Below are 18130 nucleotides of genomic sequence, written 5' to 3' on the forward strand. Positions count from 1 at the left end.
ATGAAGTGATGGGACCAGATGCCATGATCTTAGTTTTCTGAATGTTCAGCTTTAAGCCAACTTTTTCACTCTCCTCTTTCACTTTCATCAAGAGGCTCTTTAGTTCCTTTTCACTTTCTGCCATAAGGGTGGTGTCATCTGCATATCTGAGGTTATTGATATTTCTCCCAGCAATCTTGATTCCAGCTTGTGCTTCCTCCAGCCCAGCGTTTCTCATGATGTACTCTGCATATAAGTTAAATAAGCAGGGTGACAATATATACCCTTGACGTACTCCTTTTCCTATTTGGAACCAGTCTGTTGTTCCATGTCCAGTTCTAACTGTTGCTTCCTGACCTGCATACAGGTTTCTCAAGAGGCAGGTCAGGTGGTCTGGTATTCCCATATCTTTCAGAATTTTCCAGTTTATTGTGATCCACACAGTCAAAGGCTTTGGCATAGTCAATAAAGCAGAAATAGATGTTTTTCTGGAACTCTCTTGCTTTTTAGATGATCCAGCAGATGTTGGCAATTTGATCTCTGGTTCCTCTGCCTTTTCTAAAACCAGCTCGAATATCTGGAAGTTCACTGTTCACGTATTGCTGAAGCCTGGCTTAGAGAATTTTGAGCATTACTTTACTAGCGTGTGAGATGAGTGCAATTGTGCGGTAGTTTGAGCATTCTTTGGCATTGCCTTTCTTTGAGATTGGAATGAAAGCTGAAAGAAATTAGGCCATGCCTAAAATAAATCATATCCCAGGGAGATAAGTTGTTTCATAAAAATTAAAATTATTGCCCCCGGCAACTGTACTGGACTTCATAAAGCCTGTGATATGTGCTAGAATCAGTTTCTGACACTACCAAGTGAGAGAAAGCCCATGGACCATTTTGTAGCTTAATAAAGCGTGTTAATTCATTTTTAAAATATGTCTACCTATAAAACAATGTTCACAGATACATGTTGGATTCAGGATAGGAAAGTCAAATCCGTCTCAACATGGGAGAGATTGCTTTTTTAGAAATTTTCTGTGAAAGAAATTCAGTATCATCTTTTATTAATAGATCCAAGTTCCCTACTACTTTACAACTGTGGAAATAAATTGTTAAGAAGCTGAAGATAAAGCAGTTTACTAGTAGAAAGTGCCATATAAATTCACACGTGGAACACTGGTTCCAAGTTCACCAGTCCTGGTTTCCAAGGACTCGACCTTTGACCCTCTTTCAAAACTGGAGAAAAGTCGGACACCTCCCTCAAAAGAAAACGTTTTTAAAATTTTTTGAAGTTGAAAATTTTTAATAACTTTCCAAATTTTAAAGCTAAGTAGCTTTAAAAACAAAAAAGAAAAGCAGGAACTTCCCTGGCAGTCTAGAGGCTTAAGACTCCTTGCTCCCAGTGTAGGGGTTGTGGGTTCAATCCCTGGTCCCTGAATTAAGATCCTGCATGCTTCACAGCACAGCCAAACAAACGAACAAACAAAGAGATGAACAGCCATGCTGGTAACAGTTTAGCAATTTTGATGCTAGGCAGTTACAATTGGTTGATACAGGAGTGTTGTTCTCAGATGGTTCATTTGAAATATAAGCAACTGGAAATCTAAGTGAAAGGCACACTGGAACTCTTGTGCATTTGCTACAACTTTTAGCAAATTTGAAATTGCTTCAAAATAAATACTTTTTAAAAAGTAGTAGTTTTTCAAATAACATAAAAGACTGCTGTTCTTCTAGATCCGTAATTCCCAAAGGGTGGTTCTGGATCAGCATCACCATCTGGGAAACTTGTTAGGAATTCAAGTGTCACATTTAGTGAAGAATATGTTACTGGGCTTGTGACGGAAACTTTACCAGATTCAGAAAACAAAGGGCAGGATTAATATGAAAATATTTGTCTCGGTTAGTGGGGAGACATCTCAGGGACAGAGGGGAGGCAGCGACCCAAGACAAGCAAAGCCTGACAGAGTGGCGTAAGGCAATGTGGGGATGATCCGTGTATCTGAACGCAGAAATCTCACTACTCAGAAGTAAGAAGCCAAGAGCCTGCCTTTGAACACGTGTGCAGGCAGGAGGCAGTGTGCTACACTGGAATAAGTCCTCGAGGGTACACGCTCCTTGAAAAATTTCTGCATTTGTACGCACAACTTTAACCCTCCCCCTGCAACCCACAAATGAGCATTTTTAATACTATAACATGTGATGACTTACAGTGAGGCTTCACTTTCAATCTGAAGGCCATATACATGTTCACTGTCCTCATAAAAGTCACAGTCAAATAGTGAGACTGAGGGAATTACATAGCAGCAATTATCCCAAAGAAAGGTCCAGGACTTCCCTGGTGGCTCAGTGGTAAAGAATCGGCCTGCTAAGGCAGGGGACATGGGTTTGATCCCTGGTCTGGAAAGATTCCACAGCCCGCAAAGCAACTAAGCCCTTGCGCCATGACTACGGAGCTCCGCAACAAGAAGCCACACAGTGAGAAGCCCACATACCCCAGAAAGAGTAGTCCCTACTCACCACAACTAGAAGAAACCCATGTGCAGCAACAAAGACCCAGCGCAGCCAAAAATAAAGTTAAATAAATAAATAAAATTAAAGATAAACCACATGTTTGCTAGAGTCCACCCTTGTGTGGAGAAGTGACTGTAAGATTCAAATCCTGACACCACCAGAATGTGGCCTCCAGAAAGGAGCTCTCTCTTCCATCCGATAAATCGATTTCTTTTCTTTTCGATTATATAGTGAACATTTTCAAGCAACCCACCTGAATATGAAGATCCATTCAAATAAATAAATTGATAGTAGAGAGAAATGCATGAAAGAAATTCTTTCTTAAGCAGTTGTGGCCTGTAATCCCTGGTTTTGCTTGGAAGAATGAAGCTGAGGTGAACCCATCTCTTTTCAGTTCAGTTCAGTTCAGTTCAGTCGCTCAGTTGTGTCCGACTCTTTGCGACCCCATGGACCACAGCACGCCAGGCCTCCCTGTCCATCACCAACTCCCGGAGGTTACTCAAACTCATGTCCATTGAGTCGGTGATGCCATCCAACCATCTCATCCCGTCGCCCCTTCTCCTCCCATTGTCAATCTTTCCCAGCATCAGGGTCTTTTCCAATGAGTCAGTTCTTCGCATCAAGTAGCCAAAGTATTGGAGTTTCAGCATTAGTCCTTCCAGTGAAGACTCAGGACTAATTTCCTTTAGGATTGACTGATTTGATCTCCTTGCAGTCCAAGGGATTCTCAAGAGTCTTCTCCAACACCACAGTTCAAAAGCATCAATTCTTCAGTGCTCAGTTTTCTTCACAGTCCAACTCTCACATCCATACATGACCACTAGAAAAACCATAGCCTTGACTAGACGGACCTTTGTTGGCAAAGTAATGTCTCTGCTTTTTAAAATGCTGTCTCTTCATCACCTCTAAACCAGGGTTTCATCAAGCCAGAACACTTAGGCCCACTTAGGCCCTTCATTTTCTTTGCATTGTAAACTTTACTGTCAAAATGTTTGCTCCAACTATCTAATATACTTTACCTGGCTCCAGGCAACCAAAGTGACTTAAGCTGGAAATTACCTACGAAATATCAATAGTATAGACAGATGAACGATCCAGCTGTCTCCTGTGATAAGCAGAGCCAAAGCCTGCATTATCTTCAATGGTTGCCTACATTTATCAAGAAAATCTGGGCAAAGCAAATTCATTTGACATCTGTATGCCAATGAGCACTGGAAATTGTAAAGAGAAAATTTATACTGAAGAGAATATTGTTTACTTTTATGTGCTTTCCTCCACTAGTGATATGACCTTTAAATTTTAAACTAAATTACTATAGACAGGAAATCTACCTATTGGCTAAAATAATAAGGACAATCTTTGTTGCATCACTGCCAACAGCTATACTTCATGTCTCATAGTCTTAATCAATAGTTTCCTTGAAACTGCAGTCTGAGTTTTTGTGAGTCCATAGACTGTAGCCCATCAGACTCCTCCATCCATCGGACTGATTTTCCAGGCAAGAACACTGGAGTGGGTTGCCATTTCCTCCTCCAGGGAATCTTCCCAACCCAGGGATCGAACCCAAGTCTCCTGCATTGCTGGCGGATTCTTTAACAACTCTATCACCTGGAAGCCTTTCTTGAAAGTATCTGTTAACTAAATACCAGAAGGAAAATAGGCCTCATAGGCGACACTAGAGATAAAGAAGCTGCCTGCTGATGCAGGAGATGTAAAAAGACATGGGTTCAATCTCTGGGTCAGGAAGCTCCCCTGGAGAAGGCAATGACAACTCACTCCACTATTCTTGAGTGAAGAACCTTGGACTGAGGAGCCTGGCAGGCTACAGTTCATGAGGTCTCAAAGAGTTGGACACAACTGAAGCAAATTAGACACACGCATACTGAGTGTTTAATAAACACTAATTATTGGAACACTAATGTTCCAATATTAATGGCTACCTTCCTATTCTAGGAATATAAAAATGGGAATACAATGCTTTTATGAAAGTGCTGCTGGTTATATTTGGCCTTAATTTAACCATCCTTCCTTCTCCAAATGGAAAAATCCTTGAATGTTATACTTTCATTACAACCCCCACCAACAAATAATATCATGTAAAACTTGGTGATGGACATGGAGGCCTGGCATGCTGCAGTCCATGGGGTTGCAAAGAGTCAGATATGACTGAGCAACTGAACTGAACTGAAAACTTCTAAGTAACTATTCTTTATTAACTTCAGTTTATGTTTCTTGAATTTACTTTTATGATCAAATGAAAAAGTTAATTTTCAAGACAATTTTTAGAATCTTGTTTGGGCTTTGATAGATGGAAGTTGATGCTTTGTCCATCCCAACTAGTCCCCAGGGACAGCTTGATAGTGCCCCCTTTGAACAGCAGGAAGAACTAAGAATATGATCATTCTATGATGTGAAAATGCAAAGAGAGAATGCTTTGGGGGAAGAAATTTGCTTAAAGAGCTTGCCTAATTAAATAGAGGGTTGCATGTGATGAAATATAGATGCCACATCTGCTAGATGAAGTTCTAGTCTGGAATCCAACAAAACCTCAAATAGAGTGAAGACTCCTCTCTGTAGGTTAGTCTAGCCTTCTTTATAAGCACTGGGAACACATTCATGGAGATAAAAGGAAATGTTTCTCATCCTTTTCTCTCTATACAAGATGCAGAGTATTTTTGGAGAGCATGATAATGAACTACAATCTTCCTAAATATAAAACAAACACAAATTCAAAACATCTTTATATTTTCAAAGTTAAAAAATGCTAGTAGATTTTATTCTTTTGGAATAGATATAGCCAAAAATAAAAATGCCTTCTCTGGTCTGCATTGGAACAGAGAAATTGAACCATAAGTTGTAGAGATTCTAACTATAAATTACTATCTTAAATGATGGCAACGGACTGGTACACGAAGGGAATGAGTGTGTTAGGGGTGGAAGAGTTACAAGATATGGGGAGAGGAAGTTTGCAGAGATGCTTTCAGGTGAAGATAAGGATTCTGTTCAACACGCACTGAAGAAAGAAGTTCAGGGGGGAAAGTGCAAAATCCTGGTGCTTTATGAGAAAGCTAAATCCAATTTTAGAGCTGTTTGAATGAAAAAGTAGAAAATGAATGGAAGTAAGAAAGCAATCAACCTAGGATACTGGAGTAAGATGCTGCATCCTCCAAATACAGAAGATATTTGTGAGAAAATACTTGTTGGAAACTTTGACACGTGTCAACAGGATTCAGATGACACTCAGAAAAGGAATTGCAAATAAAACTGGATGCTTTGCGTAAACAAAAAAAATTCTTACTATTGCAGAGTATAAAGAATTAAAAGAAAGTGGTTCCATACCGATCTGGAGTGGAGAGATCTAGGTAAAAAATAGATACATACAGAGGGAGTCACTCCATTTAAAGGGATGTAACATGAAGATTTGGGGCACATGTGTCATCTTTAGAGGAAAAATTCCCCCCTCTCTCAGCACATATGCACTCATGCATGCATGCATACTAGCATGGAGAATGAATTAATGGGTAAAACCATAAGAAAAGTTATGGGTATATGGGCCTTCCAAGGGTAGGACAAGAAAATAAGTTCATTACCAGATGCTTTAAATTGCAATTCAATGAACTCAAAATAGCCCATTTTAAACAAAAAGAAAACTACCTAGTTTACTGATAGCTGTAACTGGGAGGGACATGGATAAAATGGGATTTACACTTGATTGAATAAATGGCCTCAAAACATGTCATCAGGACTCATTCCATCTCCTTTGACATCTATCTGTGTGTTGGACTCACCTTGTCAGGTTCCTTTGTGTAGTGAGGAACCTGACACTATCAGGATCATATCTTTTGACCTTGGAAAGTAATGGATGAAGAGAGATTAAGAGAACTCCACAGGCAATGAATGATGGCCCGGATGGAACCTATGCGCCTTTCACCAAGCATTCTAGCTAGGAAGATGGAATACTAGCTGATGAAGGCTGGGTGCTCAGCTCCACGGCCACTGGGGCAGAAGTTTGTGTGTGAGGCTCTGTTACCCAAAGGATGGTGGGCATACTGTAAGGAGAAAGTGAGAGGAGATTTTGAATGGGCAAAAATAGCAAATGTCCACCATGGTTTAGTAGCTAAGTGGAAAGTGACAAGAGCGTGAATTAACTTGTGGGATTATTGGTTAAAGAAAAGAACAGAACTGGTTCTGTAAATGCTTAGTGAGCAAAATGGATAGGACTTGGCAAGTGGCCAATAGAACTGTAGGTACCCAGTTCTGAACTAGATGGTATGGTGTTTGGATTTTCTGTCAGGAATAGAAATTGTGTAAATAGCAGAAACCTAAATGGCAACCCACTCCAGAATTCTTGCCTGGAGAATCCCATGGACAGAGGAGCCTGGCAGGCTACAGTCCATGGGGTTGCAAGAGTTGGACACGACTTAGTGACTAAACCACCAAATGAAACGCATTCATCACAAAAATGTAGGTGCAGCTGGCATTTTGTTTAAACAAAGTGAGTGAAAGTTGCTCAGTCATGTTCGACTCTGCGACCCCATGGACTATATATAGTCCATGGAATTCTCCAGGCCAGAATACGGGAGTGGGTAGCCTTTCCCTTCTCCAGGGGATCTTCCCAACCCAAGGGTCAAACCCAGGTCTCCCGCATTGCAGGCAGATTCTTTACCAGCTGAGCCCCAAGGGAAGCCCAAGAATACTGGAGTGGGTAGCATATCCCTTCTCCAGGGGATCTTCCCAACCCAAGGATCAAACCCAGGTCTCCCGCATTGCAGGCAGATTCTTTACCAGCTGAGCCCCAAGGGAAGCCCAAGAATACTGGAGTGGGTAGCATATCCCTTCTCCAGCAGATCTTCCAGACCCAGGAATCGAACCGGGGTCTCCTGCATTGCAGGAGGATTCTTTACCAACTGAGTTATCAGGGAAGCCCTGTTTAAACAAACGCAGCCACTAAAAGAAAGACTAGAGAGTAGGTGAACAAGAGGAAGTTAGAGATCACCCCTGGTTACCTGACTACACCCGCTGAGTTGAGAGTAGTACCATTTACCTGGGTGGAAATGAATGATTGTTGGAAATGATGGTCCATTCATTTGGGGCCGTATCAGGAACATCTATTAGAAGTCTGACACATCATCACAAAAGGGGATAACAAGGAATTGGTGCCAAACAGTCATCTCATGAGCCACGGTAATTTAACCCTGAATTTAGATCCAGAAACCTGGCTAAATGGTTGTATAACTCTAGGCAAGCTTACTGTCAGCTCTTCCTCAAATTCATGATGGCAAGAATTGCATCGTGTACATCATAGATAAGGTACACAGATTTCTGGCATTGAAAGAATCGATAAGCATAAGTTCCCTTCTGACTGGTGTCCAAAGGAAGTAAATTACCAGAGACAAAGTACCAATTCAGAATCCAAAGAGGGAAGTATATACAGTCTGCCTGTACTACATGGCTGACCTCCTGAATATATTAAACAACATGAGAGAAACATTTGTAACTTGAAGGAGTTTGCATTCTATTGGGATTAACAAACAAAAGAATAAGATAAATTCAGAATGTAAAAAGTGTTTGAAGGAAATAAGAAGGCTGTTCTGATGAACAGATGCTGCAGTTGGCTCTACTGATGGACAGGTTTACTTCCTTGCACCTTTCTATCCTGGAGAAGGCAGAGACTTATCTTTAACAGACATGACATCTTCTCCACATACGGGTATAAGTTCCCTGTGTGCAGGGCCTCCCCCCAGCACCAGCATGCAAGGACTTACAGATGACCGACAGAGTCTTGTGGAATCTTCTCTAGCTCTGTGATATGGAACCTGTGATGCAGGACTACTGGCCATTATACGTATACAGAGGAATTACCACCCCATAGGACAACGCTTTTTCGATGAAGGAAGAAAGTTAGCTTGTCAATACTATCTGCTATTTTCTGTACCTGGTGGAGAGAGACGCAGAGGAGTAAGGGGGAAAGTCTGTGAAACAGTCCATATAGCTCCTTGGAAGATTCCTAGAAGGTCAAGCCAAGCTGCATTTATCAAGAATAATTATTTATGCTATTATAATAAAATATAAAATATATGTTGTATTTAAATAGTATATAAATTATTATATTAACATAAATATAGAATAATATTTATGCTATTATTTGTAAAGAACACACCATTCTGAACTGGCTTTCTGTTTTTCCTTGTTCCATTCTCCCCTGCCCTACACTCTTATTTCCCTGGATCACTTCCCCAAATAAACAGGCCCTGGTCTATAGCTCAAGGATTTTCTAATGACTAATGACTCAAGCTAAGATCCCACCTTTCCTCTAAGTCTCCTCCTACCCATTTCTTACAGATTATTTTTGCCAGTTCTGTGCATTACTATCTTGAATATTGCTTGACAGATACTTTGAAATAAGGCATAATGCAGTGCGTGATATGTAATGGTTATATAATGAACTTTACCCTTATGCCTTCCAGTAATTTCATCAAAGAGTTCTTTATTTTGGATGACCAATTTTATGAAATTAAATATGACGTGCTCCTTATTCCAGCTGAGCAACTTAAGTGGAAGTTTGCCTTTAAAGGAAGTTTGGGGGTTGCATATTTTCAAATTGCTATAAAAATGGACAGTGACTGAACATTGGTCTCTGATTATTCAGCTAAAAATTGGGACTCTGAGATGAATTCTTGATCATCCATATTAATTCACATGCTACTGAGAGGCCCCCTTTAAATCCTTTGAAGTAAAACAGGTATTATCTCTAGATTACTAATGTTCAAGAGAGCTCACTGTTTGCCAGTCTTCTTTGTAAGGCTTAACCTTATACAAATATTATTTTAATATCTGTTAATCCTTTACGTTGAATGATTTTTTTTTTCAGCAACAAAAATAAATTTACTCTTGTTCCGGTGATAACGGATAACTGTTTCCCTAGACGAGGATTTTGGAAAATTCTGATATGGTGGTGCCAGGGTACTTGCACTGTTCATGAAAAAGCATGAGGCGTACACAATACGTTGGCTTTGTATAGAAATAGAGGCTTAGGAACTGGAAGGCGTGAAACATCTTTCCTCAGTGTTGTTTGCTCACATCCTGGGGCCTCACAGGCTGATAAAACTGAGCAATTGTTCACTGGAGGGTTTGTACAGGAGTGGGAATGCTGTAACTCAGCAAGGAAGGGGAAGAATGCTAAAAGGAGCCCCAAAAGGAAAGAACTGTGGATCGCACATCAGCGAATGAAAATTCAAGACCCTTGAGTCCATTCTCATTGAATACACTTTCCCTTCTCTTGTCTTGTAGCCCCCTGTGGGCATCAATTATTTGCTCCCCAGGCTAGAACATTTCCTACTTTCCTGAACAAGAGGTCTTTGCAGGACGTGATAGAGATTTTTCCTTTTATTTCCATGGCTTGAGTGGCATTGTCTTCATTCCTATTATTTTGAAAATGGAAAAATAAAAGAGCAAACTGCAGTTAAGACCTACCAAGGTGCCAAATAAGTTCAAAATAACTTACAACAGTATCTTGAACTCAAATGAGTCCATACCTTTAAATTAGAGCACCTTTACTGTTTCTAAGCACAGCTGTGATTAGAGAAATTTGTGTAATGCCTTTTGATTATATGAGAAATGGGCAATTGAAAAGACCACTGCAGGGAGGCCGGCACTCCAGCATCAGTAATGGACCAATCTGAATGCCATTAGTGATGACATAGCACTGACTAAGATCCTTTACCGATAGCAACACCCCTCTTACAGTATCTTCTTAAATTAGTCATCATTTTGAAAGTAAATTAGTCACCAGGCTTCCCAGGTAGCTCAGTGGTAAAGAATCTGCCTGTAATACAGGAGACGTGGGTTTGATCCCTGGGTTGAAAAGATCTCCTGGAGCAGAAAATGGCAACCCACTCCAGTATTCTTGCCTGGGAAATTCCATAGATGGAGGAGACTGTCAGGTTACAGTCTATGGGGGTCACAAAACAGTTGGACACAATTTAGAGACTAAACAGCAATAACAGCAAATTAGTCACCATTGTAAACTTTAAGAGGATTCTCAATATGCTTAATGGAAAGTTTGCCCCTTGTAAGATAACTTGGGACAATAGATTTTTTTTAGTGAAAGTCGCTCAGTCATGTCCAACTCTTTGCAACCCCATGGACTATAGTGTCCATGGAATTCTCCAGGCCAGAATACTGGAGTGGATAGCCTTTCCCTTTTCCGGGGGATCTTCCCAACCCAAGGATCTAACCCAGGTCTCTTGCATTGCAGGTAGATTCATAGATTTTTTTTAATCACTGTAGAAAACTCTTAAGCTTGAACCTTTGCATCACAGCACGAAAATCTATCTAACAAATAGTTGAAACACTGTTACAAGATTATGACTTCCTGATGCTTTATCTCCCCAAAAAATGTCTCAAGAATAGAAGGGAGTCTAACTTAAATCAGTGTATATGGCATATATAATTGGTATATCTGTAATTTTTAACTGATGCTACAGATTGTTGGGTATTTATCATCATTTATCTCTGCACCTAAAACAACTTACCAACAGGCATAGGAAGGATTCATTTTTGCCAAAGTTAAAAAAAGGGGAAGGTACTGGTTCTACAGTTTATTATTTGCTTATTTTTAGGAAAGCAGAAGCCTGATGAAAATTACTTAGGGCAACTGTGTATTCATAGAAGGACCCTGGGTGCATGCATGTCTCACCATTGGCCCGGGTCTCTTCCTCCAGCTTCTACTCAATTCCTGCAAGACCTCAGTTCCCATTACAGCAGGAGGGCCACTGCTGCCAGGACCATAACAGGCAGCAAGAAAGTGAAGCACCTTCCGCATTTCACACAGAGATGACCAGAGACTCCATTGGTTTGTGTTGCATTATTTTATTGTTCAAGTATTTCATGTTCATGAAAATAAGCCCAAGAATTTGCATGTGTGTAGAGAAGTATAAGAAAAACTAATCACCCCAAATCAGTTCTCTATTACCCAGAGATAACCCCTGATTAACATTCTGAGCTATAGAACTCCAATACATTCAAGAATATTTTTTTGTCAATATATGTGTAGATACACATGCATATATGTTTATGTTGGAGAAGGAAATGGCAACCCACTCCAGTATTCTTGCCTGGAGAATCCCATGGACAGAGGAGCCTGGCAGGCTACAGTCTATGGGGTCGCAAGAGTCAGATACGACTTAGCAACTAGATCATCATCATCATATGTTTATGTATATGTTACATATACATTTTGTATGTATATATTTCACAATTTGTTTTATTTAACATATACTGTACTGTCTTTTTTATTATTCAGCTGACTTCCCTGGTGGCTCAGATGATAAAGCGTCTGCCTACAATGCAGGAGACCCGGGTTCAATCCTTGGGTTGGGACGATCTCCTGGAGAAGGAAATGGCAACCCACTCCAGTATTCTTGCTTGGAAAATCCCACGGATGGAGGACCCTGGTAGCTACAGTCCATGGGGTCACAAAGAATCGGACACGGAGCAACTTCACTTTCACTTTCATATCTTAAATATATGTGTATCTGTGTTAACAAGTAGATAGACAATTACTTTATTATTTGCATTGAAGAAGTTATACTTCATAGTATTTAAGCTCTGAAATTGGACTACTTAGATATGAACACCTGTCTTATTGACTGAGCTGTGCAATCTTGTGCCAGATAATTAAACTCCTTAACACTCATTCTCCTCTTTTATAGAATGGTTTTCATAATAGTACCTACCTTATAGGATGGTTGCAACAATTAAATGAGTCAATGTATATTAAAAATTTTCAAGATTGCCTGGCAATAACAAGTGTTCAGTAAACGTCAATTACCACTTTTAGAGTTTCATAATATTCCATAGTATAGTAAAGTTTATTTGACAAATCTTCTATCATCAGCTTTCTGCAAATTTTTGCTATTGCAAATGCCATAATTAATATTCATGTACATAAGTTTTTTCACATATTTCTGACTATTTTAGAAGGGGATAAATTTACAGGATTAGAATTTCTCAGTCAAATGCTATATATATTCATTGGGCCTTTGAACGCAGTTGCCAGTTTATCCTCAGAAACATTGAACCATCGAGCAGAGTGTGATAATAGTCATTTCAAAATCATTTTATACACAAGTTTTTTAAACTTCTGTCAATCTGATAGGCAAAAAATTTTTTTTTTCAGCACTATTATATGTTTACATATTTCCAAATGTTTACAAGCATTTGTATTTCTTCTTTTTGAATTTTTTAAGTTCTTTGCCCATTTTTAAAGTTTTTATTTAGATGCATTTTCTTCGATCAATTGATGAGAATTGTTTAAACATAAGGGAAAGCAACCTTTTCTCATGTATGTTGAAATTATTTTTCCTGTGACTGAAGATTTTAAATAACTCTTTTACAAGTATTAGGGGAAATCGAAGCAAGACCACACACTTCCCCAAAGAACTCACATGTATGCTTCAAGAGAAAGCCAATATTTTCATTGCCAATCAGTGTTAACCCAAGAGTAGCCACAGCGAGGGTTTCCCATGTGGTTCAGTGTTAAAGAATCTGCCTGCGATGCAGAAGACACAGGGAGATGCCATGGTTTCCATCCCTGGGTCAGGAAGATCCCCTGGAGGAGGAAATGGCAACCCACTCCAGTATTCTTGCCTGGAGAATCCCATGGACAGAGGAGCCTGGTGGCCTACAGTCCATGGGGTCACACAGAGTCAGACACGACTGAAGTGACTGAGTGTACACACAGCCACAGCCACAACTAAGGAAGGAAAATCCATTTGTACACGAGCTAACCCTACCATCTCTTTCATCAAATCCAGTTACAGACAAGAGAAGAATTGGAAGAGAGCAAAGAGAGGAACTAAAAGAAACGGTTTTACCCATTACTCTGAGGTGTAAGGGAAAGAGAATGTGGAAATATGAAAGATGGGTCCTACTTGAGTAACAAGAAAGGTAAGAGGGGGGATCATAGGGTTAAACTGACTAGACTGTGGCATCTTAACTATTGAAAGTTACCAGAAAGCTATGAGATCTGCCCAAGATGAGGGAGAAACTCAACAGAGCATGCCAGAAAAGGATTGGGGAAAACAATTACAATTTGTTGTGTTGATACCTTCTTGAGTTGAAGCAGTTTAATGTGCACACCTAATTGAATTTATAAAACAAAGCTCTATTAAACATATCTAAAAACTTTACTCAGTTAATTCCCACCCCTTGTGGTAGAACATAAGATATGATTGATTAGACCTCTAAACCTAAAGTGTATTTTAAAGCATCTTATATTCAACAACATTCTTATAGAACATTTTTAAATTGTATAATGTAGATTCACATATTAACAACAATTTATTGAGCACCTACCATGCACAACAGTTAGATATTGGAGATATAGATAGAAAAAGTCTCCCTGCCTTTCTGGAGTCAATATTTTATTGAGATATGCAACTATGCACAACAAACAAGTATGCTTATAATATACTTGTAAAGGCAATTCTTTATAAATATTTGTGAAGAAAAATAAATCATAATGAGGTGTTTGAGCCTATCAGTGGAAGCAGGGTAAGGGACTTATTTAGGTGGGGTGACCAGAGAAGTCTCAGAGGAGTCAACATTGTTGCATAAATAACATGAACAAGTTTGACAGGAATATAAAAGAGTGCTGAATACCATGGCAAATTTATTTATATAGTCTAGTTTTGTTGGTTGGTAAGTCCGATTAGTTTTAAGGCAAAACTGGCCTTGAAAAAATAGAAAATTCCTCTATATTTAGAAAAAAATCAGTATCTTTTATGATTATTCCAGTGAGGTAAAACATAACTCATAATTTCAGAAAATCAGAACATCAGAGTTTTTTGTTTCTACTTGGTTCTTTCTTGGATATCTCAGAAGGCAAATAGGTGAGGCAAGTGGGTAAAATGAAGTTTTAAGAGTCAGATAAGATTGAGAAAATCTTGAAAATTCAATCATTCATTCATCTAGTGTTTCGTGACCACCTATTCTGTGTCAGAGGTTGATTTAATATTGGCTTTATAGAACATTTGTAATTCCCCCTGGCACTTTTTTTTAAGCACTTGATATGATATCTTGTACAATATAGACCCCAATTAAAACTAGATGAGGCAAAGAGAACAGTGGATCCTATCACATTATATTTGGTTTAAAATCAATAGATTTGGCACTGTTTCCTAAAAGGTATTATTATTTTCCTGACTTTTAAGTTTTTATTTAATTTATTGATAATATATTACATACATAATATACTTTAGCCTGTATATTACCTAACTTCTAATTTATTTTATGATTTGTAATTTATCCTAAAATCAAGTAGAAGAGTCTAGTAGGTGGCACCAGGAGGCTGAGTTTCCCCTCTACCTCATGGAAAGGGGCAGGATGGGAGGTCAAATCTGGACAATTAATTAATTTAGATTAATTATTTTATTAATGCTGAAAGTGTGGGGGTAAATAGAATTAATATGCCTAGAACAGGCTAAAGATATGATAAGAGGCTTTGATTATAAGTTATGCTTGTGGGACATTATGGACTCATAGTATATTTGAGCACACACAAATTAGGACAAAGTATTAAAAACTCTTGTGAAAACAAATTCTATGCATATTTGTTCTTCTTACATGATAAGAGATGATCTTTACTGTCATGTTTTAAATATAAATTAAAGTTCATGAAAAAATGAAATCAATCAACATCCCAACAAATTTTGAGAAAAGCAAAGAAACTGAAAAATGTGCCACATCTTTCTGTGAAACAGAAGACAGAGGTCTTGTCTAGTTGAATTTGAACTTTCTCTGAGAATCATGATAATCCAATCTTAATCGTGTCTGCATTTCAATACTAATTCAGTAATTTCTCATTCTATTTGTGTGAGATCTAATATGAATACTGCAATCCTTACTTTCATTCTAACCATAAAGTTCCTGAATTCCATCCTCAAGGTTCCCCCTGTCTTCTGTCACTCAATTCACACCCTTTCCTTATTCATCTCCCCTTCTCCCCTAACTCCCATGATAACAATTGATCCTACTCCATCACACAACAGTTTTTGCATTTTACAAATTTAGATGAAGATGTGTGCTCAGGTAGTTAAGTTCAGTTGAATTGCTCAGTCGTGTCTAACTCTTTGCAACCCCATGTACTACAGCCTGCCAGGCCTTCCTGTCCATCACCAACTCCTGGAGCTTGCTCAAACTAGTGTCCATCAAGTCTGTGATGCCATCCAACTATCTCATCCTCTGTTGTCCCTTTCTCCTCCTGCCTTCAATTTTTCCCAGCATCAGGGTCTGTTCCAATGAGTCAGTTCTTCGAATCAGGTGGCCAAAGATTTGGAGCTTCAGCTTCAGCATCAGTCCTTCCAATGTATATTCAGGACTGATTCCTTTAGGATTGACTGGCTGGATCTCCTTGCAGTCCAAGGGACTCTCAAGAGTCTTCTCCAACACCACAGTTTAAAAGCATCAGTTCTTCAGTGATCAGCCTTCTTTATGGTCCAACTCTCACATCCATACAAGACTACTGGAAAAATCATAGCTTTGACTAGACGGGCATTTGTTGGTAAAGTAATGTCTCTGCTTTTTAATATGCTGTCTAGGTTTGTCATAGCTTTTCTTCCAAAGAGCAACCATCTTTAATTTCAAGCCTGCACTCATCAGCTGCAAAGATTTTGGAGCACAAGAAAATAAAGTGGTCTCTCACTGTTTGCATTGTTTCCCATCTATTTGCCATGAAGTGATGGGACCGGACGTCATGATCTTGGCTTTTTGAATGTTGAGTTTTAAGCCAACTTTTTCACTCTCCTCTTTCACTTTCATCAAGAGGTTCTTTTGTTCCTCTTCTCTTTCTACCATAAAGGTGGTATCATCTGCATATCTGAGGTTATTGATGTTTCACCCTGCAATCTTGATTCCAGCTTGTACTTTATCCAGCCTGGCATTTTGCATGATGTATTCTGAATATAAGTTAAGTAAGCAAAGTGACAATATACAGCCTTGATGTACTTCTTTCCCAATTTGGAACCAGTCCATTGTTCCATGTCCAGTTCTAACTGTTGTTCCTTGACCTGCATACAGATTTCTCAGGAGGCAGGTCAGGTGGTCTGGTATTTCCACCTGTTTAAGAATTTTCCACAGTCTGTTGTGATCCACACACTCAAAGGCTTTCAGTTCAGTTCAGTCACTCAGTCGTGTCTGTCTCTTTGCAACCCCATGAACCACAGCACGCCAGGCCTCCCTGTCCATCACCAACTCCCAGAGTTTACTCAAACTCATGTCCATTGAGTTGGTGATGCCATCCAACCATCTCATCCTCTGTCATCCCCTTCTCCTCCTGCCCTCAATCTTTTCAAAGGCTTTAGCATAGTCAATAAAGAAGAAGTAGATATTTTTCTGGAATTTTCTTGCTTTTTCTACAATCCAATGGATGTTGGCAATTTGATCTCTGTCCCCTGCCTTTACTAAATCTAGCTTGAACTCCTGAAAGTTCTCAGTTCATGAACTATTGAAGCCTAGTTTGGAGAATTTTGAGCATTTCTCTGCTGGTGTGTGAGATGAGTGCTATTGTGCAGTAGTTTGAACATTCTTTGGCATTGCCTTTCTTTGGGATTAGAATGAAAACTGACCTTTTCCAGCCCTGTGGCCACTGCTGAGTTTTCCAAATTTGCCTGCAGTTTGAGTGCAGCACTCTCACACCATCATCTTTTAGGATTTGAAATAGCTCAACTGGAATTCCATCACCTCCACTAGCTTTGTTCATAGTGATGCTTCATAAGGCCCATTGACTTTGCATTCCAGGATGTCTGGCTCTAGATGAGTGATCACACCATCGTGGTTATCTGAGTCATGAAGATCTTTTCTATACAGTTCTTCTGTGTATTCTTGCCACCTCTTCTTAATACCTTCTGCTTCTGTTAGGTCCATACCATTTCTGTCCTTTATTGAGCCCATCTTTGCATGAAATTTTTCCTTGGTATCCCTAATTTTCTTAACATTTTAAGAAATAGTGGTTAAAGGATGGGGAGAAAAAGAAGCAAGCCATCAATGATCAAATTTGTTGTTTTGTTTTATCTTCATGCACTTCTTGGTCTCTGATAGTCCCCAGCGATTATTAAGCATTAAGAGAGTAAACAAACAGGATATATATTAGTATATAAATATTGTTACTTTGGTTTGTAGATTTAATCAAAGAAAAAAGTGCTGAAATTGCTTAGTTTTTCTGTCCTTTCTTTGAAATACTAGTTTGGGCTTATAATTATGTACTTTAATCATTCAAAATAGGGTGTTTTTAAGCCTATCAGTATTTGAAGGGAAATGGAATGATTTAATATTATTTCCACTGTGTTATACCTGAAATTAATGTAATATTGTAACTTAATTATACTTCAATTAAAAACAAATATTATCATATCTATATATCACCTATTACCTATCCTACTAGCAGGTCTATAATCTTCACAGAGCTGCCAGAATAACTATTATGTAGCAAAGAGCTTGATTTTGCTACCAAACAAAATAGTTGTTCTTTGGGTGAGAAGAAATCATTAGCTTTTGCTGATACTTTGTGAGGTATGTATGGAGAAGTAAATAATAGTAATCTCGTAGAAAAGGAAAAATATTTTTTTTCCTCTACCCATCTAAGATTCTC

The 18130-nt window shown here is 38.9% G+C and overlaps 1 protein-coding gene across 3 annotated transcripts in view; it reads left to right on the forward strand.

Moving 5' to 3' along the window:
- LOC145509640 (uncharacterized) overlaps nt 1-18130 on the forward strand; it is a 596722-nt gene that overhangs the window by 525494 nt on the left and 53098 nt on the right. The window contains exons 1-2 of one of the 3 annotated variants that reach the window (XM_081498861.1): nt 11205-11335; nt 13299-13431. The exons of the other annotated variants lie outside the window; for them this stretch is intronic. Coding sequence (XP_081354987.1) covers nt 13398-13431 — 34 coding nt within the window. The 5' untranslated portion in view covers nt 11205-11335; nt 13299-13397. Of the gene's footprint in view, nt 1-11204; nt 11336-13298; nt 13432-18130 lie in introns of those variants that run through there. 3 annotated transcript variants of the gene reach the window in all.

The sequence above is a fragment of the Giraffa tippelskirchi genome, chromosome 6, assembly GCF_054371585.1.
Source record: "Giraffa tippelskirchi isolate mGirTip1 chromosome 6, T2T-mGirTip1v1.2.pri, whole genome shotgun sequence".
NCBI classification, from domain to species: domain Eukaryota; kingdom Metazoa; phylum Chordata; class Mammalia; order Artiodactyla; family Giraffidae; genus Giraffa; species Giraffa tippelskirchi.